At 24.7% G+C, this 27053-nt stretch overlaps 1 protein-coding gene across 1 annotated transcript; it reads right to left on the reverse strand.

The window, feature by feature from the left end:
* Positions 1-2551: 2551 nt before the first annotated feature.
* Positions 2552-4984, reverse strand: LOC145829267 (eukaryotic translation initiation factor 2-alpha kinase 1-like). Its single transcript, XM_082937015.1, has one exon. It carries the CDS (start codon positions 4972-4974, stop codon positions 3289-3291), a length of 1686 nt encoding a protein of 561 aa, XP_082793141.1. The 5' UTR covers positions 4975-4984; the 3' UTR covers positions 2552-3288.
* Between the last annotated feature and the right edge of the window lie 22069 nt (positions 4985-27053).

A 27053-nucleotide genomic window follows, 5' to 3' on the forward strand; every position in this document is an offset into this window, starting at 1 on the left:
AAAAAAAATCAGTCCCTGGTGGCCAAAAAAACTTTATCTGAACACAATTGTGAATAGTGAAACTTATCTACAACATTTTTCTAAATTTTACAATACATACATACCTGTTAACCTTTTATATGAGTATTATAACACAAACAAGTTTTGTTTGAAACAACTTTTACAATAAAAGTTAGAAAAAAAAATTTAAAAGCTTATAAAACTAATCAATGAAGTAGTCGTGACAATTAAATAGTTTGATAAAGCTAAAGGTTAATGATTAAGAAAACAAGTAGTTATATCAACTTAATGATTTTAATTAATTTTAACTGTAAAAGTAAAGTCTTTTCCATGCATATAACTGTATAGCTTTTTTTTAATTAGGGTTATCCAAACTCTTTTTCATATTCGCCCCTTTACTGTTTAAATATCCATTAAAGTTTTCTATTCCTAACAAGTTATTTAAAGCTAAAATCGTACCTAAAAATTGGATTTTGCCAAATTTGGAAGTCTTGCTTTAGGTAGTTATAATTTTAGTTCAATTTTAGTGGTAAAAAATAACTATTTTATAAAACTTTCGCTCGTATAGTGATAGATTTTCACTGAAGCTAACTTCTAACCGATTTTTAAATAACTTAACTTGATTATAATTCATCAATTTAAAAGATTTTTAAAAGCAAAGATGTAACAAAATAACAGTGCATAAACCACTACTTTTAAATCAAAAACAAGTTAAATATTAGCACACTTTTAGTATTTATTGAAAATGCTTAAATTCGTGTGCGTTGCAAATGTAATTTTCATGCGGGCCCAAGTTTTCTAGTTTGTATGTTTAAAATACTGTCATTACGGTTTGGATAAAACTGAGACTGAACATAATATTTCTCAACAATCAGAGATAAATAGTGTCTTTGTATTATTATTTTTTCAACTTGCTTAAGTGTTATTTACTTTCAACCGCGGCACTACAAGAGTTAAAACTAAACGGAAAATTCCCAAAAAAGTTTTTATAACGAATATATTGTCTACAAACTAACTTTTGTTATATTTATAGATTTTTTTATTTTAAATTATTAATACTTGTTATTAGTTTAAATTAAACTGTATTTTTTGTTTATAATATCAAACCTAATAATAGAGTACTTACTTTAATATGTATATATAACATAACAGTATAAATTACTATTTTAATTTAAATAAAAACGTTAAGTGTTAGCTTTTAATCTAAAAAACATTTTATCCAGCCGAAATATTAATTAAGGAGTTGTTTCTTGCAATGATTTTTACTCATGTGTATTAAACTTAATTGTTGTAGCATATTGCACAATTTAACTTGAATGAGAACTTTGCTTAGTTGGTCATTATATTAACGACTAAACATTTACAAATATTTGTACTTCTAAAAAAAAAAAAAAAAACTACTCAGCAAATTTACACAACTATAAGTATTATATGTAAACAACTAGGATATTTTTAAACAACTATTGTATACCTTTGTAAAGTATTTAAATAAAAATTAAAGTTACTATTGTTTGTTTTTAGTATTAAAATTTTAGTAATTAGGATGTTTATACTTTTTGTAAGACTACTTGTGTGAAGTTTTAGCTTTGAAAACCCATAAAATATAAAAATAGTACTTTAAAAGTGAAATTTACTGAAGATGCTTCCTATTATTTTTTGCTAAATTATTATGCAAGCTAAAAATCTGATAAAAATAAACACGAGCAAAGAGCTGTAGTGAAGAGAACTATTAATTTAAGTGTTTAACTTTTTACTAGAATTTTTTTTATTAAGATGAAAAAGTTTGTTTTTAGCTGTTGAAAATCATTTTCTTTCAGGCTAGGCAAATAACTTAACAATTCTTTACAAAATATTAGACGTTTTTAAGTTTCCAGTTAAAGCTACAGTAAAATATGTTAATCTTTGTGTTAAATATCATCCGTCTTCAAAATTAATGTACACCAGGGCTGCCAAATGTTTTTTGTAAACTTTTTAAAGGTTTTCTGAATTTTTTCCAGGGTTTAAAAATTACAAGTATTTTGGTCTATATTTATTTAAAAATTAAATATTCAGTAAAAAACTGTCTTAAATTATATAACAACACTAAAAAGCTACTTAAAATGTGTTTTATAATATAAGTTTTTTTAATTATACAATTTTTACTATCTATATCATAGATTTTTCGTATCTAAGAAAAATCTCATTATTTTACATGTAGAAATTGTTTAGAATTTCAAGTTTTTCTAGGATTTTTTAGTAGTTTATGTTTGAAATTCCAGGTTTTTTTTTATAAATTCTCAAACTCCAGGTTTTTTTAAGATTTCAAGTTTTTTGACAACATGGTACACACACACACACACTAGTTTAACCATAATACTCAAATAAACATATATTAATTTTTTATTTATACGCTTTACTTACGTACCGTTGTGTGAATTTATTGAAAATATTTACCAACACAAAGTAATGCTGTTTTTAACAAATTGCACTAATAAAAACTATTCAGATACTTTTGTTAACGAAAAGCATTATTATTAAGTTTATTATAAAACTTTGTAATTATAATAGCTTCGGATATTTTCTGATAAAAAAGTGATTTCATCTAACAATTGGTTTCTTTTCAAACAATAAGTTTGAGTGGTAGTAGAAAAAATATTAAATTGTTATAAAAGAATATAAACATTACTGCTTACTAAAGTTTAAAATGTAATATCTAGCAACCAAAACATAAGATATTGTTTATTTTATTATATTTTTTATTACATATGAACAGTGGTGCAGTAAAATGTGAGCATATCAGTTGTTGAACAAAAATTTGTCAAGGAATTTTATACTTTCAAACGGATTTGTTTGCAGTACCTTTATAAACAACTTTAAACATTTATTTTCATTACACATAAAAATATGATAAACTAAAAAGTGAAAAGGACAAAAACTCAATTTGTATTAATAAAAAAATTTCATAAACTACTGCAAAAAAAAATTTGAGATAAAGTTTATCAAATGTTTTACTATGATTTCTAAAAAAGTTAAATTAAACTAACTAAGCAACTAGATACCTTTGTAGTAGTAATATAGTACATAAGCTTAGTATGACATTAAACATTTTTATAAAAAAGATGAAACAACTTAATTAGGCTTGCAGTACTTTTTATACTTTTTAAATTGACTATACTCAGAAATCTCAACGTCCAATTTCAAGAGAAGCTTGGCTTTTAAAATAAAAATAAAAGAATTGACTAAAATAATTTGAAAAACAGCAGTATTGCAGATAAAATGTCTCAAACAAGGCAAGTTCACAACAAATGATCAACTTTCAGCATTCACTTGCGTCAATTTCAAGACATCCTTTTCCAGTGCTTCCACTCTCTTGCGAAGTTGTTCATTTTCAGCTCGCAACTGATCGACTTCTTCCTGGTGGAAATTCGTTTCACCGCTAAAAAGTTCATTGGAAGTCAGCAACTGACGCGCTGTGGGTCTCTCTGCAGGATCTTCACTCAGCAACTGGATTATCAGCTCGCACACTTTGGGGTGAGAAATTAAAAGATCTTCTGGGAGTCCTTGAAGTCCCTGCTTGCGGACACACTGGATAGTCTCTTGCTTCTCCATGAAGGTTCCCATAAAATGAAACAGCTCAAGCAAGACGACTCCAGCCGAGTACATGTCCACTGCGCTGGTGTAGTCATCTTTGCTGTACATTTCCGGCGCAGAGTACAAAGGAGTGCCAATTCCAGTGGTCAGTTTATTGTCATTTTGACCAACAGGAACAACTTCTGTTCCTTTGTGGACATTGGGGGCGGATCTCTGGTAAGAGCTGAGGCCAAAGTCTCCCAAAAGAACACTTGATCCGTCTAAAAAGATGTTCCTGGTGCTGACGTCGCGATGGATCCACTGTTTGTCGTGGTGGATGTAGCTGAGGGCGTGCAAGAGCTGCTTAAAAATGCTGATGTTTTGCCTGTAGACTTTTTGGGCGTCAGCATTTTTATTTTTGTTTCTTGCAATCATCATGTCATAAAGCGTGGTTTCGCACAGCTGCATCTGGATGTACATGACTATGTTCTCTCCGCTCGAATAATCAACAACTTCTTCCTCTTCCTCTTGAAAAGAGTCTTCATACTGGGAGTCTTCTTCGTTTAAAGAATTGCACTCTGCTTCAGTCCATCCTCCATCTCCACCTGCTTTGCCTTCTTCATCACAAAACTCAAAGGAATAATTGTCATCTTCAAGCTGCTTGAAACTAAGCTGCCGCCTGAAATCTTTGCTGAGGCTTTCAGACAATGTTCGAATTCTAGCTGAAGAATTGAAGCTGTCTGTTTCAGAAGGAACATCACTCACCAGACAAGGGTGCTCAACCCAGGAACTGAAGTACCTTATTACATTAGGGTGGTTGAGATGGGATAGAAAATCTACTTCTTTCTTGATCTTTTTCAATCGCTGGTCACAGTTTTTGTACTTTAGGGACACTGCAATTTTTTTGACAGCGTAAATGCACTCGTCAAAGATGTTTTTGCACCTGAAAACAGAGCCGTAAGCTCCTGAGCTAATGTTGTTCATCTCAACAAAATCAGTATTATACTTTGTAGTGACAGACCTACCATCAATATTTTTAACTGCTAGCTGGTCTTGGTTGAACGTCAGAGCACTTCCATAAAGCTCCTCATAAGTCTTTTTGATGAGCTTGAGAAAAACTTCCCTGTACTGAGCACGCACTTTGCTCAGGCTGTCAGAGTAGACTTCTTTTTCAAACTTAATAATGGGAGAAAGCTTCTTAATGACTTCCAAAAACAAAGTTTTTCCTTCATTGTTGTTTTTGGCAAAGAGAAGGCACATCTGTTCTACGAATGAGCCAACAAAGAAGCTGGTTGTGTTGACTCTGCGGTTTTCGAGAAGTTGCAAGTTTTTCTCTTCGACTGTCTGGTTGCTCACATTGCTCTCGCCACTGCTGCTTTCAGTTTGAAAGGCGCCCTCTTGGCTGTCGTCTTGGTAATTTTCCATTTTTATAAGATTTAGATATCTGCATAAAAATAAAATTGCAATGATGAAAAGTTTCATGTTCAAAGTTTAAACAACGGTATATTTTCTACTACAGTTTATCTGCTATGTACAATTTCGACAAACTGTAAATGTTTTTAAATAATTTGCTTGTAGTTGAATTAAGTATTTTCTATTCTTAAAATTATTTGAAGATTAACAGTTTATAACAATTTTTAAAAACTCAGCCTCATAAATTTTATTATTTGTGATTTACAAACTTTATAATAAACATTTTGTAATTAAGTAACTTAAACTTAATTTGTTAGATATGTCTAGTTTCATAACAATTTTTTTTTCAACAAAGTTAATTTTGCATAACAGTAAACCGTATTTAAAAAACGTTCTGCTTTCAATTAACTAATATATTTAACTATTGAAAAACAATACCATTTTCAGTATACATGGTTAAAGTTGTCTTAATTTTCAAAAGCTGTGCTACCTAAATTATAAAAGAATCTGTACACCCTCTAGTCCAGCAGTTCTAAACCTTTTTTTATGTTTTACCCCTTTTTGAAAGGTTAATACTAAAATTACCCCTAATATACAAAATAGTGTTTGAAGTAATTTTAAGAAAAAAAACTATATTTGTAGAACTTTAAGACTATTAAATATGAAAAATCAAGAAATTAAAGATTTTATTTATATTTAAAAAATTTCAGTAAAAATACTAACCTTTAAATTAAAAAGACAATTTATAAACTTAATTTATATAACTTGTAATTAAGAAAAATTATCCCCTAAAACAAGGGAATTTACTACAGGTTGAATCACTGCTCTACACAAAAAAATAATTATTATTTTATAGTATATTTTTTCAACTTGATCATCTCATTATTTCTTATTAAACAAAGCTAAAAATTGTTTTCTGATAGTAAATTACTAAACAAACATCAATTAAAAGTAAATTATTTTTGTAGAGAACCCTTAATAATTCTAACCTAGACTATTATAAAGCTATCAAAAAACTCATAATGATAGTATATAATTTTTTAAAGCTTTGCAAAAATACTTAGCCAGTTGTTTTTTGCATATGGGACTTGAATATGTATTTAAATTTTGTAACTAAAACTATATACTTCTTTTTACTCCCTTATGTACATAAAAAAAATGTTAAATTATTTTTTCAGAACTTTTGAAAAATCACAATAAGTCTCTAAGTTTACTGCAATTGTTAAAATAGCTAAGTTGTATTGTACATATTTATTTATACTAAACTTTCACACTTATATTAAAACAGTTGCAAATTAGTAAAAAAAAGCACTGAAGTGTAATACAATAAATTTACAACTACCATGTAGTTTCACATAATTTCAATGAGTAAAAACTAAGTTAAAACTATCAAAACGTTTCAGTATAGGTTGCTAGGCATGCTTTTGTAGTATTGTAGGGTTGCCACTCTTTGAAAAAAAGCCAGCCTGAAGGGTCTGAGTTAGTTAAAAAATAAATAAGTTATTAGCCAATAACTGAAAATGCTAATTCTTAATCAGGTTTAAATAAATTCTTACAGTAATAAAATATAAGCAAAAATTTAACAAAAGATAGTTTAAAAAAAAATTGTTTTTAAGTCACACAAACTAACCGAAGATTTAGGAAAAAAATCCAAACAAAGCAGAGTTTTAGAAAAACCAAATCAAACAAGCCTGAGTCAGCAGAGTTTTTCAAAAATATTGAGTATGAGTAGCCTAAGTGTCAGGCAACTTTAAATAATGTAAAAAATAAGTACACTACTACAATATAAAAATTGTTAAATAAATTAAAACTTAACTTGTATGAACTAAATTCAGTATGCTTTTAACAATGTAATTATCTCATAAAAATTTTAAAATAACTCTTTAAAAAAATCTCAGATGTAGAGAACTACTCACAAATGCTTCCCTTAACAGTTGAAAAATCTCATTTATTAAATTATTCTTACCTTAAAAACTGGTTTAAACCGGCTTGTTAACCCGGTCAGTCTGAAAAGCTGAAAAAAAAGCTGAGTCAGTAATAAATGAAATTTTGTTTTATGTTATTTTAAATTTCAGTTATCAAACTTTATTTTTTGATAACTTTTATATATTTGGGTAAAGTGGGTAAAGGATAAAAGTATAAATAAATAAAAAACTAAATACTTTTCTGACTCAGCTTTTTTGAGCTCAGACTGATCTTTAGGCATTCTTTTTTTTAAACCTGTATAAATGGAATTGATTTAAGTTGTATGAAACTGTTAAATAACAAAAGTGTTTACCAAAGATTTATATCTAACAGTACTGCAACTTTTGTAATTGTTAGATAATATTTTGATCAAAAAAACTAAAACATGCAACTACTAGTAGAAAGAAATTCAACTTTGGCTGTTGCTAAAATATGGTATTATAATAATGTGGTAAAAAGTTTTATCATTACTTTAAAGGCTTTTTCCCCGATTTCTGTTTTGTTCCATGGATTTTAACCCAAGTTTAGTTGTTTATACATGACTTAAGCAATTAGGTTATGGAGCAATTAGGTTAAGGAGCAATTGAATCATTTTTAATCTTACTTTTTACATAAATAATAAATCTACTAGTTGCTTCCTTTACTGCTTCTTTTAATTTAAAATAACTTCAGAGATACTATAAAAGCTTAAGAGTTTCAAAGGTTTGTAATGGAAGACTAAGTTTAAAATGACAAAAAATCTATTTCCTTAAATAAAATCTCTTACAACTTTTGAGTAACCTTGTTAAAACTTTTTCAGTCTAATCTTTATAAAACTTAGGTAAATTTGTTCAAACAAAGTTAAAATTATAACATAATTTTTTTCTTTTTTAAAAATAAACACAAACGGGATTTGTGTTGAGTTACATATTTCAACTTAAGACTTTTTTCCAAAGGTTTCTAAATTATATTAACTTACACTTGCTGAAAACTTGAGGTCCCTATCTAAAAAATAACAATAGATAGGTTCTAGTAAGGGTAGCCACTGGTTTTCCAGGAATTTATTTTCAAGGATTTTGATGCTTTTCAAGGTATTCCTTTTAGTTGAAGTATAATATTTATCTTACTGAGAAAATTAACTTTAAGATAAACTAAAGTATTTAGTATAAATTACTAAGAATAATGCAATGCTACTTTAACATGTGTTTTTAACAGATAAAACTCTCAAATATAAGCAATTTTTTTATAAAGTATATTTGTTATTTTGTATTTAGTGTTAATTTTAAACTGTGAAAATAATCTTAAAAATTCTAGGTTTCTTCATTATTTTTGTTTAAAACCCCTCATTTTTTTACATAAATTTTCAAATTTCAGATTTTTCTTAAAAATTACAAACATGTTTATTTATTTTTCAGGTTTTTAAGAATTTTTTCAGTAATTAATTTAAGTCTTTTTTTTGTAATGGATTCATCTAAGAAAAATGGCTGTATACTACAGTGAATTACAATTTTAATGTTGTGTTAAAAATAAAAATTCACAACTTAAGAGACAATGTTTATTTTTGTTAGAATTTTTTTTTACTTAATCAGGGTTGCCACTTGTTTTTTTTAACATTTTCCAGGTTTTTCAAATTTCTTACAGGTTTTTAAAAGTACACATTTTTGGCTCTATTTTTAGTTTAAAGTTAAGTTTAATGTAAGAAACTATGTTAAACTGTATAAAAACATTGAAAATATATAAGGCTATCTTAAATATGTTTTTTAATTTTTTTTTATTATGACAAATTTTTTGAATTCAAATGTATAGTTTTTGAGTCAAATCAAAATTTTACCACTAAACATGTGAAAATTGTTAAAATTCTAGGTTTTTCTAGTTTTTTTTGTGATTTTTGTTCAAAATTCCAGGTTTTCACAGTTTTTTTTTTAATTTCTCAAATTCCAGGTTTTTTGCTCAAATTGTCAAATTCCAGGTTTTCCAGGTAAAGTGGCAACCCTGCTACATCTAGTACATGATCAGCTCATATATTATTAGTATGAATTCATATAGTAATAGTATCATATATTAAAATTATATATAAATCATACTAGTTATGTTAAATAAAATTTTAAAAAAATTTTGAGTATGTTCTTATTATTTAAATACTTGTAATAGTTATATAACTCTCCAATTCCTTTTTTTTGTTACATATTTTCATTAAGGTTTAAAAGTTCAGTAAAAAAACTGCCTGTTTTTTATTTTTGTGCTAGTCTATATTGAAAAGTATAACATCATGTAAAACCTTTCAAAACACTTAACAATAAAAATAAAATTTAATTTACTACAAGCACTGTATACTGTGTTTTTTCAAAAATTTTAATTAACATAAAATGTTCTCTAGTTCTTTAATGTTATTTTTATCAAGTCTTTTTTATTTTGCTTGATTTTAGTTCATAAGGCAAATTTTTTCTTAAAAATTATAGCAGTAAGTGTGGAAAACATGTAACTTTTTTCTTGACTTTTTTCTTGTGTGACTTCTTGACTTTTTTATTAACTATCAATGCTTTTATTTTATTTCTTATAAATAACAAAGTAAAAAAATTTAATAAAACAATAAAAAAATACACTTTAAAACTGTGCCATTTTTTGTCAAGTAAGCTGAGGATTTTATAAACTATAGTTTGATTTAAAATTTTTGAAGTATATTTTTTGATTCAATTAACAGACATTTGATGATTTTTTAATTATTTCCTGGAAAATAAGTCTGAAATTTATTACAAAAAATGCAAGAAAAAATTTATATCTAAGTCAAGTAATTGAGTTTTAAGTGATAAAATTTTAGAAACCATTAGATACTATTTTGATGCACATCAAACTAAAACAAAAAATTTAAGTAGTTTTTTAAATTGTGCTACATACAGGGTTGCCACTTGTTTTTTTTCCAGGTTTCCCAAATTTTTTCCAAGTTTTTCAAAGTACACATTTTTGGGTCTATTTTTAGTTTAAAGTTAAGTACAAGGTAAGAAACTGTGTTAAATAGTATAAAAACATTGAAAAGATAATGTTAAGCTACTTTAAATATGTTTTTAATAAAAAAATTTTTGATGATGACAAAATTTTTTTAATCATATGATAGATTTTTTTAGTGATTTTTGTTCAAAATTCCAAGTTTTATTCAAAATTTCTTAAATTCCAGGTTTTCAGGTAAAGTGGCAATCCTGTACATATTGTCAGGTAAATGAGTGGCAGTCCATTAACACACAAAACTCTTAGGATTCCAGTTAAAAACAAAAAGTAAAAATTTTCCAATTTTTGTTAAAAACCAATGGTCAACCTGCATAGAGTGACAAACATGATTTATTTTAAGTAAGACAAAAACGACAAAGCACAAAAAATTGCTCAAAACATTTAGTCCTAGGACCTGGTGTACAAAAAAACCTTTTGGTTATTAAGTCGCAAACCACAGATACCTTTTAAGTCTTGTCCAGAATATAAAGATAATAAATTTTACTACTGTTTTTATTTTTTGCTTTTCAAATGTAGAAATAAAAACAAGAAGTTAAATACAGTAGCTAAGTTATAATGAAAAATCTTTGTCAATCTCTGAAGGGTGGTCACTGGTTTTTAAGATACTTCTTCAATTTTTACTCAATTTTCCTAGTTTTCAAGAGTCTTTTTTTTCTTTTTAAGATTTCAAAACTAGTAAAATCTGTATTAACTGCAAAATATTCAAACATAGTTGTTTGTATTTAAATATTTTTTTAAGTTTGACATTGCAAAAATTTGTTTAACAAAAGTATTCTAAAATCAGCTAGTTAAAAAACTACACATGTATAAACATTTGAAACTTTAAGTTTTTAGTTCTATAGATTTTATGAAATTACATGTTTTAAAGATAAAATAGTATATTAAGGCACTGTTATTTTACACAAATTTTCAAGTTGTAAGGCATTATTAAAAAATACACATCTTTACAACTTTTTGGAATCAAAAAACACAAGTAGTTTTTTTTTTTTTAAGGTAGAAAAACATCAGAAAATACTCACTCTCCCCTCTGCAACGATAAACGTTTTCTGAAGGTCAAGCAAGTGAGTTTGAGCTCATCACATGTTAGTCCACCTGCCCTATCTTTAAATTTACTAAGAAAACAATACCTTTTAACTAAAAATAAAACTAAAAATGTCTATGTAAAAAAAAAAAATTAACTAACTGAAATAAAAACTAATTCTAACCCTTTATTGAAAAAACCTCTGGTGACACGTCATTTGGCAAACACTAGGTTAAAATCTCAACATTAAAAACCTCAAAGTGTGGGAAAATCATGAAGCTCAAATCCCCAAGTAAGTATTTGCTGACGCTACAACAAAAAACACACCAACAATCCAATCATGTGATCACTGCCACCAGTGTGAACTCACAATCAGCTGTTGCAAACTCAAATAAACCAATATCTAATTTAAAGTATTTAGTTTAAAAAAAAAACTAACTAGAATAAAGAAATACTGTAAGTAGGAAAAAAAAGATACTATTTGTATTGAAAAAAATATATATATACATATATATATATTTATAATATATAAAAAAACAACTAATTTTCAAATCGTTTACTTAGTTTTGGTGCTTTATGCATCTCCTCAGAACAAATAAAGAACTAAGTAAGATTTTTAAAGAATAAAACAAAAAAACACATTGTGAGGTTTCAACTAAAATTGAATAATTTTAGTTAGCCTATTTTAAAAACAACTTATGTACAAGTTAACTTATCTTTGCTTTGTTTGTTCTTGTTTTTGGATTTATTTTGTTGTTATTTTTTTGTTATTATTTAGTGGTTTTTGTTCTTTTGATATACATATATATATATAGAATTAAGTTATATAACTTGATAAAATAAATCTTTCACACTGAGCCCACCTTAAGGGCTTTCTTAATAAAAAAGTTCATTTCAAGATGCAAAACTCAAAGGACTCCGGTTAACTAACACATCTGAAGCACCCAATAAACTATAACACAATTTGAAGTCTGTTTAAAACTTGCAATCTCTCATTTTACTTTGTACACTCAATGTGCGTTTAGTTTTATAATAAATATATGAAAATTTTATGAGCTAGCATATAAACTTGTGATACAGTTAATCATTGCAGAAATTAGCAGAACATTCTACTACTTTCTTAGCATTTCCATACAGATTATGTGTTTAGATGGTTTGAATTGACATGACATTATGGTCTTATCAACTGAAGTTAATTCGGTTTTATTATAAAATTGTTGCCTTGCATACTAGCAACATTTATGTAAATGTTATTAAAGTCTACTATAGAGCATAACAAAAATACTAATTAAACTTAAACTTAATCATTGAATGATGTTTAATTAAATTAAACATCATTCATACTAACTATTAAAAGTGTTTAAACTAAAAACTAATAAAATGTTTAAAGAGCCACTAAAAAAGCAATCATTTTAATTAAAAGCGTCTGTAAAAAGCAAAAACCCTAGGTTTTTTTTTTAAATTAAACCTTTACAACAAAAGGTTTTAACTTAAAACTTCTAATAAAATATTTTTTTTTATTAACCAAACCAAACTGTTTAAGTACAGAGAAAATCAAACCTAAAAGTTGCAAAAATAGATGATAGATAAAAGTGTATTAAGCTTAATAAAATTAGCCGATTTTAAAAAGAACAAAATATAAAAACTATAATTAGCTGTTTCTTGAAGGTTTCAGTAAAAATTAAAAAAAATAAGTATCAGTCAAGTTTGTAATTATAAAAAAAAAACACATACTTTAAAACTCTAGTAGTTTTCTTTATTAATAGTACTTAAAAAAAAAATAGATACTGAGAATTATATTTATAGAAAAATATGACCTATTGAAATTTAACTATTTATTATAAATACATAGTTTTAAATTTAATTTGATAATATGCTTTTAGACACTATTTTAGGCATAAAAACATCTCAGCTTCAAAATCAATTAAGTCCTACGAATTTGTACTCACAACAAATCTAAAATTAGTACGAAACCGCAAGTTTTTGATCTTTTTTTTCCAAACATGTTAGCTCTTAAGTATTTCAGCTTATAATTAATAAAAGTTTTAATGTTTAATACAATAACACTAAAAGAAACACAGCTACAACAAAATCATTTAAAGTTTTATCACAAAAACTAAATTTAAATCTGATAATTTAACTAGCAACGTTTAGCAAACTAGCAAATTAGTACATTGACCACTTCATTTTTAAAGATAATCTAAAAAAACTATAAAACAATATTTTAATTATAGTTTCTGATTATAAAATTTAACTGAAATCTTAAAATAAGATTGAAACTTTTAATGTCAACAGTCAACACTAAACTTTAGTTTTGTCTGGTATTCCAAAAAATGTGACAACTGAATTTTAAAACAGTAAAACAAGTGATTGTCAGTTTTTGATTCCAAACATTTATATTCTAGAAAAGGCCTTTAATATTTTTTTATCTGTCAATATTGTTTATTGAACGACAAAAAAGTGCTCAAAAATTTTACCCAAAGACTTGGAGTACGAAAAAACCTTCCGGTTATCGAGTCATACACCAATGATACAATCGTGTCCAGGACAATAGCATAATCTTAATGTCTTATTTACTTAAATTAATTGTTTACATATATAAACTTTTTCAAACAACTAAGAAAAATAGACTTAATGTTTAAATGTTAGTAGTTTTATAAACTAAAAAAAAATCACAAGGATTTAAGTTCAAAAAAATTGTTTTCAATATTTATAGCGTAATTTAGTTGTTCATCTAATTATACAACTATTTACGTTGTACAACTTATTATACGATAGGCTTAGTATTTAAAATTAGTAACATAAAATGTTTGCGTCAATTATAATATATTGTGTATACTGCAGAACATAGAAGCCAAATGTAGCTGAAACGCGGAAAATTTGTTAAAAAATGAGCTATTTTCCACAATAGCTGTTAGCTTAGCATAAACCTCTTTTAACCTAAATTTTGACTTTTGTAGCAGAACGGCCTTAAGGGGCGTCACATAAACGTAAAGGGGAATCCCATTGTAAAAAACATTTTGGAAAATAATTTATCAAAGTTTATAAACTGTAGTAACAATGCTTGTAACTACAAGTTTAAGGTTTGAAATAATAATTTAAACTGTGACAAGTTAAAACATTATAAAAAGTTCTAAAGGAACACTGCTCTTCAAATAAATTAAATTTGGAAATATTTAAAAAATGCTCATGCTCATAACTTTTATAAAAAAAATCATCAGTATTAAAAAGCCAATTTTTAGTATGTTTTAAAATTTTAATTAGTTATATATTTTTTTCATTTTTTCAAGTAGAAAATTAAATAATGTATTTAAATAAGAGTTTAAACTTATTTAAACTTTTTTATATTGTTTAACAAAAATAAGACAAAATACTTTCAGCAAAATATTAAGCTTAGTAAGTTGTTTATGAAACATTGCCAAACCCTTAATTACACTGAAAATACAATTTTTTAACTTACAAAGTGTTCAATTTAATGTTAAGAAGCAAAATAGAGGGTGAAGTAAATCTGATGGTTGTCTACCATAAAAAATTGAAATATCCTAGAAATAAAATAATAAATTATGATTAAAGTCTTAAAATACTTAAAGATTTTTATCAAAAAGTTTTCTTTTTAGTTCAATTTTCGCATTCTATTTTATATGTTTGAATGTTAAAATGAATTTTTAAATGACTTGATTAAATTTCAAATTACTATTTTTTAAACATAAGTTTATCATTTTTTCAAAAAAAAATAAGGTTTAAATGTTTTTTAGTTTTTAGAAATGCCACTTTGACTTAATTTTTGCACATTTTTGCTGGTCACTATTTACTCAAAAAAAAAACAACAGATTGAGTCTCAATGAAATGGGTAAATAAGATTTCTTGAAACAACCTATCTGCAAAATTTAATTTAATAATGCCCTGCATTTTTAAAGTCTAGGACTGTTTGTATAGTAGCCATATACAAAGTAGCCTACAAATGTGCATAATTGTGTTAACCATTTAAATAATAATATTAGTTAACCTGTGTTATTAAGTTAGCCCAGTTTTATTAGCTAACTCTTATCAAAAATATCTTTAAAGACTCTTCTTTTGTAACAACTAAATATTTTAACTGTATACTTATTAATTATTCAAAAATTAGCTAGATGACTTTAGACTAGTAAAAAACATTTTATGTATAATTTTAGAACTTAACTTTCTATATAATGTTTTCTTTTTAATATTTGACACTTTATTTATTCTATTTAGCTCTTCTTTGATTTCTAAAATAAGTTCTTCTGTTATTTGATAAATATTTTTGTTTTGATAAATTATGTTTTTCAAGAATTCTAGAAGTTATAATTTTATAGCTTAAGTTTAGAAGTGTACAAATTTTTCTATAAACAGCTTCGTTTAAATCAAAATGTAAACAATGTCTTTGATTCACTAACAAATTAACAAAGTATTAAGTAAAATCCTAAAAAATTTAAAAATAAGTATTGTGTAATAAGTATATTAAAATGGTAGTTAAATAATTGATCTTAATCATCTAATTGTTATAAAAAGGAATCATTAAGAACAGTTTAATAAAATATTCATTAAAAAAATTTGATGGATTTGCTTCATTAAAAAAGTTTTCAGCTCACATTTCCCATATCCTACAATATATGAGCAAAATTAAAATTATGTCTTTTAAAGCTTTCAAATAGTCAATGAAAATGTACATTAATTTTTGTGGTGGACTTTAGATAAAATGATTGTGCTAAAAATTAATGTTTCAGTTTTAAAATTTGTTTGTATCATGTAGAAATTTCACATCAGTTGATTAGTTTTTTTATAGTATTATCCATAAAATCTATAGTAAGATTTTTTATACAACCAAAAACAGTTTCAGTTAACTTTTAAGATATATTCAGCTAAAAAAAGTTTCAGATACGTACTGCGTGTGGCACTCTTAGGCTAGTATAAACTTTTTTGAAATCTCATACTAGTGTTGATTTTAAAGTATCTCATACCAGTTTTTATGCCTTAACTATTTCTTATTTCTTACAAATATTGATTTTCAAAATTCTTCTGTAATTATTTAGGTATCTTTTTGTATTTAAAATTAATTAGTACTATTTTTATTCAAAAATTTGCTAACAAAAACGTTTTGTTTCTATTTTATTATAAACTCTAACTAGTCTCAGGTAACACAGGCTGACTATTTTGCCTCAAAGAGTGGCAATTCTGATTATTATTAACTCAGCTAAATTATAATTACTTCAACTTAGTAGTTAGAATAGTTAAAAGCAAAGTATACATTTGTAAGTTGTTTAAAAAGTAGGAAAAAAATATCTATCTAACTAACTAATGAATTTTTATTAAGTATTAAGTATTAAAAAATTAAGTAACAAAACAATGTTTTACTCCTATATTTGCATATAGGAGATCCTCAGTTGTTGTTAACAAATCTGAAAAAAATTTTGAACAAATAAATGGAAGTAAAATAAAATTATAAACAAAATATTGAAATAGGCATTTAAGTCAAGAACTTTAAAATGATTAATTTAAAAAAAGTAACATTATTAGTAAAAAATATGTACAATTATGATTCCCAAGATTTATTTAATCCAAAATACTAAAAAAATATAATTTGTTATTTTATGATAGTTAACTTTATAACAGCCTATTTGATATAAAGCACTAAAACATTTATTTGTCACTGCTGGTTAAAAATGATAAGTGGAAATTGAAGCACCTACTAGGAAGAATAAACAAAAATACACTTCTAAATGGAAATCTGTTCCTGAGCTTAAAGGTAAAGTAGTTGATTATTGCTTTACATAAATAAGACTTATCTATTAAATACAGAATATGATTTTACTAATAGACTGGATTATGCCTTATGTTTCTAGTTCATACCACGTAAAGTGTAGATATTGTAAGAAGAGATTACAAGCGAAATGCTCAAGTCTTAAATACCATGCTAATACCATCCAACATTTGAAAAAAGTTAGTTTTAACTAATCATCCTAACAAAAATTTTGAATAACAATTTAAAAAATGTTAAGGGCATAGGGATGTAGATCACTATTTTACAATTTAGTCTTATAATATTGAATTTTAACTAAGCTACAAGTTGCTTTTTACAAATTAAAAAAAATCAAATTACTTTTTGAGATATAGCAGGTCAAATTGGACGGCAACAATAGGTTCCTTTTGGGAGGGGCAAACTAAAACAGCAAAAAAAGACTACTTCACTAAAAATCTATCTTCTTCTACGTTTTTCGAGATAATAGCCACAAACTTTCAGAATATGCTCCTTGCAATTTTTAAAAAATTCTGTCGGAACAGAATTTAAACAAGTAAAAATAAATAATTTGTGACAAAAAAACAAAAAAAAACTGTTTGTTTTTTGTTTATTTTTTTATAATTTTATTTTTTTAACTTTAAAAACATTGTTTCTGACAAAGTTTTAAAGTACTTTAAACAACATATCCTGAAAGTTTGAGGCATTTATCTCAAAAAACGTAGGAGAAGATAGATTTTTAGTTAAGTAGTCTTTTTTTGCTATTTTAGTTTACCCCTCCCAGAAGGAACCTATTGTTGCCTCCCACTTTGACCTGATAAATCTTAAAAATTGTTTTTTATTGTTAAAATCAGTAAAAACCATCTTGTAGCTTAGAAATCAATAAAATAAGATCAAAATGTGAAAAAAGTGTTTAACCCCCCTTTGCCCTTGATACTTTTATTAAAATTTGTAAGCATTTCTTGATTTTAAAAATAACAAAGTTAATTTTCATACTGCTCTACTATTTGCATGTAGTTTTTATAGATATTCATGATTAAAACTTCAGTAACAGTTTAATTCATTAACTTTTTCATATATGGGCCTAATTAAGCATGCTTGTTTTCAAAAATCTTATCATTTTTTTAAACTTTACCTGAACACAGTAAGCTGATAACCGGTTTAAGTGTCCATTAAGTATGATAAAATAACCTTGCTGAAAAAAAATTGTACAATGAGTTAAACATAGTTTAACAAAGTTTGATTTCTTTGTTTTAAAATTGGTTTTGTTGTTTTTTTGCTTTAAGTATTTAAGAAATTATGTAAGTTTAAATCCAACTAGTTTTTGCCTATACAGTTTGAAAACTACTCCAAATTCTTCATAGTTTTGACAAAATTTTCTTGCAGAATGTTAGAGAAAAATTTCTGTAAGACTAATTTAGAGAAACTTTTTTAGCATTTTTCTTAAACTTTGCTGAAATGGTATTGGTAAATACAATAAATTACTTAAAAACTTAAAACTTTTAACTTAATTTTTTTATTTGATATTTAAAAAAAAGTGCAAATAGGCATCAGGATGTTGCTTGTATAAACCTAAAAATAGTTAATTTCCTAATGATTGTTTTATTTTGTAAAATTGTATGTAGAATTCTTATCATATATGCTAAAACATAAAAAAATGAAGATATTTCAGCACCAAGCAGTTGAAATATTCTCTTATAGAAATACTTTGTAGTATATTACCATAAATACATCAATGAAATTTTCAAAAGAATATCATTTTTTTATGAGAAAATATACCTTTTTTTTCAAATTTTCAAAGAATTCTGACATTCTTTAACACTAAACCAAAGAAAACAAAAAATCTAAAAAAAAAAATTAATTTATAAAAGCCTCTAAGGTATTTTTTAGTAGTTGCTGTTGGCCTTAATTTTGACAAAAATTTAAGGTTTTTTCAACTTATTTTTCTATTTAAAAAAAGTAAAAAATTTGCTACATTTAAGCTTACAAAACTTTTATTAAACTTCAAGCAGAATAGAATCAATGCAAATTTAAAAAAAGGAAGCCTAGCTATAAATAACTAACTAAATCTCTAGGTTTGATTTTAAAGTTACTCAAATGTTCAATAGCCATTTGCCAGCCCATGTGCTGAATTTCTTTATAATTCTGAAAATAGTATTATCAGTGAATACACAATTATTTCTAGTAAACTTTTAAGTTTGATAAAATGTATTTTGTATTTGTATCAAAGTTGTTTTTTTTTTTTTTTTGTTAATTTTTTTAATTGAAGTATTTGTACAAAATGATCAATTTTTAATGTTTTATACTTGAATAAATTTTATAGCTTTCTACTTTTAATGATATTTTTTGTTTATTATTAAATGTGTTTGTTCTAATACAACTTAATCTATCTTAAAAACCTTTTTGAATTAACAGGATTTCAAATCACTTAAAGCGCTGATTTCCGTCAAACCAACCGCAAAAAGTTAGTTAAGATTCCAGTTTGATAGTGCCTGTCAAAGTTGCAAAACAAATAAGATTTTATTGTCCCAGGAGCACTCATCTCTTCTAGTTAGTTTTTGTATTAATATTATAGTTATTCTAAGTAACTCAGCAATGTTTGTAAGTTATCTATTTATTTATTTTTAAACCATATTTGCTAAATAAATGGATACTTTGGTTTTTAAGTTAGTTAAAAAAAGTGTTTTACCTTTCAAGACTTTTTATTTATTTTACAACTTAAATAAAAGTAGGATTCCAATTTTTCCACTTCATAATATTTATATTGTTTTTCTAACTCTTCGTTTTAAAATATTTAATAATATTATATTTAACCACAATGGATTTTCAAATATTATAAAAATTATTTTTGAGTGATAAACAAGTTTTTGAAATTCAACGCTTTCTGTAAAAGTTTCAAATACAAAAATATGTAAAACAAAGCTTTTGTAGTAATATTTTAAGAGTTTTAACTAATTTACACAACTTTTCTTATCTTCTTAAGCAAAGAACGTTGAATTAAAAAAAAAATTGTGAAAAAAAATATAATATATATCAATTAAATTTAGATATATTCTACTAAAATGCAAAAGAAAATCAACAAATTTTAAAATTTTTATATAAAGATTTTTATTTTTATTAGATTGCTAATCCAAGTTTAAGTAAACATTAGAGATTGAAACTACTCAAAATACTCTATTTTCTGTTATAATTTGCTCTTGCTTTGTGGCATGTAATACAACTTTCTGATCAAAAGAACTGTAATTTTTATTTTTAGTTAACTTTAGTATTACTTCATAAATACTGTATCGGTTGAATTGAAGTTTAATAGATGCTAATGAATTTTTAAAAACTGTATAGCTTGATCTTACTTTGTAGATTTAAACTAAATTATATGTTGTTTATTTATATTAACTAACAAATTATAAAATATAGCTGTTTAAAGTTGAGAGCACATTTAATTTTTAAAATATTTAACAAATTTTAAATTTAAAATGATAGACAATAAAATGATTTAGATAATTATTTGAACTAGAAGAAAAAAAATTAAATTGGTTTTTTATATGTTTTGTAATTATAAATAAATGAATCTTAGTTATATACCAAGTATTTCATTTCTTAATTGTTTGCAATTTTAATTATAATACATTAAAAATAACATACTTCACTGCTAGGGTAACTTGAAGTAATTTGTTCTAATTTTTTTTCATATAAACAAAAAAAAATATTTTTTTAACCTTTTTAATTATTAATTAGTTCAGTACATATTTATTATTTTATTTCTAACAGTTTTATGTAACAAATTTTGCACTTAAGTAAATTTAGTTGTGTTCAAAATATTCACAAAATGTTGTTCTTGTGTTTTTTGAATTTATAGAACTAATAGTTTTATTACTTACTGTTTTGTAAAACAACTTAAGTAATTATATAAACTATTTCTTTTTTAATTAAAGTGTGTTCAAAAAAATCTTTTTTTGTTTTATTAGATCTTTTAAATTTATTTAGTTTTGAACAAAAGAATAAGTTTCTGGTTATTATTTATAGTCATGTTTATTAAAAGATCAAACATTTTAAAAATTATATACTGTAGCAGTTAACTTTTTAAAGTAATGTATGTTAAAAGATTAATAGTTTCAATAAAAAATTCCTCCTTGTATGGTTTTTTTTTACATTTTGGTGTTATTTTTTAGACAGAAAAATTAATTAAGTGGCTTAAAAATAAAAAACAGTTACTGTTTAAAGCAATTTGTTTTAATTGCTTTGGAGTTTCTTTATGTTTTAAGCCAACTTTACAATCTACAATGTTTTTACTGATGTTTTTTCTACTTATTTTTATTAGTTAAGAGTTTATTTAGTTTAAGTCTATTCAAACTGTTGTTTACATTAAATGTAAAATTTAACTAATTTAGTACACAAACTTTTTTTTAAAATTTAGAAATAGTAAACAGTTTTTTATTCAGTGTTTCAACTTATAAATTGTTGGTTTTGTTAAAACTTATTTGTCTTGTTGATTTCTGATTTACTAGTTTTTTAGAAATGCTTAAACAAATAAGTTGTATAAACCAAGCTTATGTAACATTTTAAAATATTTTTAAATATATATTGTATTTTTATTAAACCTCTATTTTTGTTCAGATGTTTAAAAATAATTGAATGCTTAAAACTAAGTTAAATTTTTACCTCGTACCTTGGAAGTTTTGTTTTTAATAGAACTTTTTGATATATAGTATTTTTGATCTTAAAATGCACTTTAAGCTGTATCTTTCTATCAATTCTTTCATACTTATTTTAAAATTATTCATAATTTTTTTTATCACAAAGGCTTTTATAGAAATGAAACTTTGAAACTACAAATGTAAGCTCTACTTTTTATGTGAAACTACCTTTTAGAAAAAATAGTGTAGAATTTTTTTAAAATCTATTTGATTAGTCTTTCTAATTACACAGTAGATTATTTGATGTTTTTTGACCTTTTTCTTATTAATTTTTCAAATTAATACCTAAAATAATGACATAAAACATTTAGTTATGAAGCTTAAATAGTATTACTTATTATTTTTATGGTTTAGTTTTAAGAAGTACCAATAGAAGAAATTTAATTCTAATAGCTTTAATCCATTTGTTTTTCATTATTATGATGAACAAAAAAGATTAAAAGACCAGCTAAAAATTTAAAATAAATTCTTCTAGGTGTTTTATATTGTAAAATAAGTTTTACTGTTTATAAGATGTGTTTTTTAGTTATGTAAATAGTTTTGCAGAATTTTAGACAGTGAACTATTACAATTTCTGCAATTAATATTTCTGCAATTACTTTTATTTGTTTTTATTATTTGTATTTTTTATATGTAAATTATGATAAAACTTTAGTTTTTAATATATTCTTTTTAGCTAGTTTATCGCAAATTTTTTCAACAAGTTACTTAATATATTTTAAGTATTGGAAAAAATACTTAAATTAGCTACAAAAATTAAACTTCAAGCTAATGATTTTTTTACATTTAAAAGTTTTCTGTATCCTAAAGGTAAATGTACTGAATTTGTATACGTCCAATTATTAGAAAATATATCTTTTTTTTTAAGTTTATCCAAAATTTATGTTCACTGTAGGAATATGTACAAACTAAATTTAAACATATTATAAAACTGATAAATAACCTTTTCATTAAATACACTTACTAAACTTCACTTTGTATTCAAAATAAAAGTCTAAAACTATATAAATATTACAGTTCAATACTAAATTAATGTATTTTTTAATTACTCTATTAATAGTAAAAGAAAAGTTTTTATCCAATATTATCATTAAAATTTCAACATTTATTACAAAAAGGTTACATACTTTGAAGTTACTGTAAATTATAAAAAAATATCATAGTCTAAACATTCAGTACAATTTCATTTACAGATTTTTAAAAGAATCGTCTTTTAATAAAAATAGAAAAACAATCTTATGATTTACATTTTTTCAAAAAAAAGTGTTTATTACTGCTATTTTGAGACTGAATTTACAGAAATATAAAATTAAAGTTTTCAATTAAGAAATGATTTCTTTGATTAGAACATTTAGTACATTTAAAAGTTTTTCTTTAATTTTTTAATGTTTTTATATATTTTTTTAAATAATTTAGAAAAAAATTACTCATTTAATAATAATATTTTGAAGTAAATATTAAAATTAAATTCACTTAACTTGAAATTGAAAAAGTTACATACTAAGCAATCTTTTTTAATTTTAAATCCAAACTTAAACAGCAGTGCGAACTCAATATTTGCAAATTTAACCGACTGTGCCAACTCAAAAAACGCGAATCTAACTGATAGACTTCTGCATTTGAAAATTTTAAGTATGAACAAAAAACTTCAAGCAACTTTTAAATCAGCTAAAAATGATACCGGAATTTGTACTTTTAGTTTGCAATAATTATTCTTTTAGTATTTTAGTATAAAGAAGTTAATTTCAGTAAACTGAAAGTTTATAAGAATAGCACTATAGTATAGTGATTTATTTGTAGACTATTTTATTTGCTGAAATTCAAAGAAAGCCAAACTTAGCTCTTTGGCGATACTTAACGGTTAAAAATTTGTATATGTCAATTTTCCTGTAGAAGTTGAATGAGGGCAAAAATAGCAGAAAAATTCTGGCAACTGTGCTGCAGAATAATTGAAATTTTAAAAATATTGTTTAATTGTGCCTTATAACCTAAGTAGTACAATTTTGGTATGTATTAAATGTTTTAACGCAGGCTGTTAATATTTAGAAAATAATGTATAAGTATAATAAAAATAAACCACTCAACAATCAAATTTTAAAAATTATTCATATGCAATAACCAACTAACTAAAAGAAATTAAAAGTAATGAAACAAAAAGCTCCACGGTTTTGTAAAAGACATGTATGAAGAGCTTAAAACATTTATAAAAGAAGCAATTATTGAAAACATACGAGACTAGATTTTCCCGTTCATTTATGCTCATCGTGCGAACAAGATTTTTATTTATCAATACCATTGCTAATAGTCAGCTAAATAAATTCTAAAGTATGATAGAAAATAAAAAGTTTTTCATTTACAAAATTAGTTAAATGTTTTTTAACAAGTTATACATTTTCTGTTTGTTAAAAGATCAACGCTCAAACAAATTCACAAAAATGTCTTATTGGTTTATAACCTTGGTATTTTACTTGTTTATTCTCTGAACTTTTTGTTCTTTTTAGTTCGTTTCCCATAAACAGCATGATACATTGTCTATATTTTATTGTTTCAGTTGTAATTGTGGCATATTAACTTAATTACAACTTCGAAGTACAGACGTAAACTAAAACAATTGTAGGTAAAAGCTGCCTATAAAGTTTTGTAAAATAAGATGTAGTTAATTTTGAAGCCTTATTAAAAGTTGATGTACAAACAATAAAAACTTAATTGTATAAAATAGATGTAATAAAACATAAAAACTAGAAGCAAATATCTTGTTCTCAACACTAGTCTTAAAATAAATAAATATAACGATTAAACTGTTTTAGCAAGTATTTTGTGCAAATCTAAATAGACAAAAAATTGTTTACAAAAGATTTGAACAAACATATTGTTCAGCTAGAGACATTGAAAACATTTAGTACATTGAAAACTTAGACATTTAAAATGAAAGTTTAAAACTGTTTAGTGCTGCAGACTTCAATAGTTTTATGTTTCTAGCCGAATTTTTATTTTTCAACAAATTACTTTTGGCAAATCAATCTAGCTACATTTTGGAAACTAATTTAAGTAAATTTTTTGAAGTCAATCATTTTTTTAATTGGTTAATATATTTATTCAAGTTCGGAATTAAACAATTTCTGAATCTACAAGATACGATGGCTGTATGTTTGTGTTCACTAAACAAATTATACTTGAAGTTACATTTTAATCTATTTTAAGCTTACCTAAATTAAACTGTAAAAAGTAGTTTCTAAAACAAATGCCACAATGTAAAACGATGATTTTGTAAAGAAAAAAGCTATATATAACTAAAGGGTAGCAGTTTACAAGCTCTAATGTTAATAATTATAAAATATCACAGTTACTTAATTTACGTTCAGAAATTGCTTGTCACAAGCTTTATCCTTTAAGGCTATCCAATGACTTTTTTGTTAGTATTTCATAAAAAAAACTAGTTGTGACGCGTGGTAATTTTGGTAAGGGAAGTGGAAAGTTGTTGGATGTTCAAAAATTATTCTGAGCTTAATTAGTTTCAGCTTTTTTAAGATTTATTTATAGTATTAGAATTAAAACTAAATGAAAAAGTATTTTTTATCTAAAAAAAACGAAGCTACTGTACAAAAATGTAACAAGTTTTAAAACATCATCTGTTTTAAACGTTTACAACTATTGTTTTTAAAACGTGTAACTGTTTTACTTTTTTAACTATCACTTAATTTTTTTAGGCAATTTTTGCACTTTAAGAACACCATTGCAGAGTTAGTGTCACAAGAACGACTGTAGTGCTTTCAGACAAGTCGAGTGTGTTTGGTATAAGCACAAAAATTTATAAGGTTCATGTTACTAAAACGGTCGAAATTTTTACAATTTTAAATTAATTCAAACTAATTATTGTTGTTGATGTAAACAAAAAAGTTTTGTTTCCATCTGATAACAACACCTTCATTTGTACGTCGTTTTGTTCCTTAAAAAGTTATTAAAAAGTTCATCCTATTCTATACGCAAAAGTAAATGTTTAGATCATTTTATGTTCCAATTGGAAAACGAAATTCTATGACCAGAGAATGAACAAATTATTTACTTTTAGAATGTTTTAAATTTGTACTATCATAAAACTTACAGAACCGCTATTTACGTTAAAAAACAAGTAGCTTAAACTTTGAACGGATATTGCTAACAATCAAAACGCATATTATAAGTACAGTTTTTGTGCTATAATAATAAATTGCATTACTGTAAAAAAAGTTTTACGTTTAAAATTAATTACGATAAAGATATAAAGTCAGCTATTCTGGCTATGTACATTTTTTTTATTGATATCAATATGTGTTATTTTCAATTTAAACAATAAAATAAAGACTAAGACGTATAGTTAAATAATGCTTTTTGTGTCATTTTATCTTCTTAGTTTACAAAAAAAGAAAAAATAAATAAAATTATACCACTATAAACCTGAGGTTAGTCATAAAAATCGTTAATGTGGAAAATTTGTTTTGTTTGCTCAATATTTGATCTAACTTCAAATAATTTTGGTCAGCGAAGTTCAGCACTCAGTACATTGCAAATTAAAAACATTTAAGTAAAATATAATAATGCTTGTTTTGTACTTATAACATATGTTTAATAAGTGTTGGAAAAAAAATTAAGCACCTTTGCAAAATTTAATTAAATAAACCAGACATCATGACACTACAAATTTAGGCTCATATTCTTTTAGAATTGCCAAGAAAGTTTCAAAGCTGGGCAATGCTTACAAATACAATTAAGAAATTTTTCTTTAAATGTGTTTTTAATTTTTTTATTTAGCAAGACTAACGACTTTTGTTTTTAAATTTATCTTGTAATTTTAAAATAATTTTACAAAAAGTATGACAAAAAATAAATTATCGGTGGTTAATAGCAAGTTTCTCAAGGCTACAATGGGTACATATGTAAAAGTACTACTTTAAAAAAGTAAACTAACGTAATTAATTTTAAATTTGAAGTTTGATATCTATAAGAAACGCCTAAATATTCTTAAAAAAAACAGTTTGTTTTTGTAATGTTTTTGTTGACATAAAATCACTACCTAAAATAAATAACATCAATAATTAACTTATGCTTTAATTATTTTGATTTGAAAATTAAATCTAAGGTTTCTAAAGTTTTTAAAAATGTGTTGAAATCAAGTATTTGACCTTTTTATAAAATCAACAAATACTCTTTATAGTAAGTGTAACTAAATACAAGTTTTTATGAATAACTTTAACTAACTACTATTTTTGTATAGGTATCGGATGCTAGTTTCGATATTACTACCTAAAACCTTTTACTTTTAATGTCTTTAGGACCCATTTTTTAAAACTTTTGTTACGTCATAATGTGCTTGTATATAAACTTTAACGTTTTAGCATAAATGTTAAAGTACCAAAGATTGTGTAAATTACTTATTGGTAAATGTTATTGTTTATAATTTTTGTTTTTCTTGTACACTAGTGCTAATTTTACGAAATTTTGTTGTTGTTCACGCGCCTGCGTTAAAAATCTACAGTGTATATAAACCTTAACGAAATGTTATCTATTAAAAGCATTCAAATATATTTAAAAGACCAAGAAAAACAAATATTTTGAATTTCATTCGAAATAGCTAAACTTGTAATGTTAATGAAATTTTAAAAACTTATGCAAATTTGATAAGTACCTGTTTTTATAA

This window comes from Thalia democratica, chromosome 2 (assembly GCF_965202585.1).
Source record: "Thalia democratica chromosome 2, ktThaDemo2.hap1.1, whole genome shotgun sequence".
NCBI classification, from domain to species: domain Eukaryota; kingdom Metazoa; phylum Chordata; class Thaliacea; order Salpida; family Salpidae; genus Thalia; species Thalia democratica.

Excerpts from the sequence above, each read along its gene's own strand:
- LOC145829267 (XM_082937015.1), bottom strand. The coding sequence starts at position 4,974 with ATGGAAAATTACCAAGACGACAGCCAAGAGGGCGCCTTTCAAACTGAA.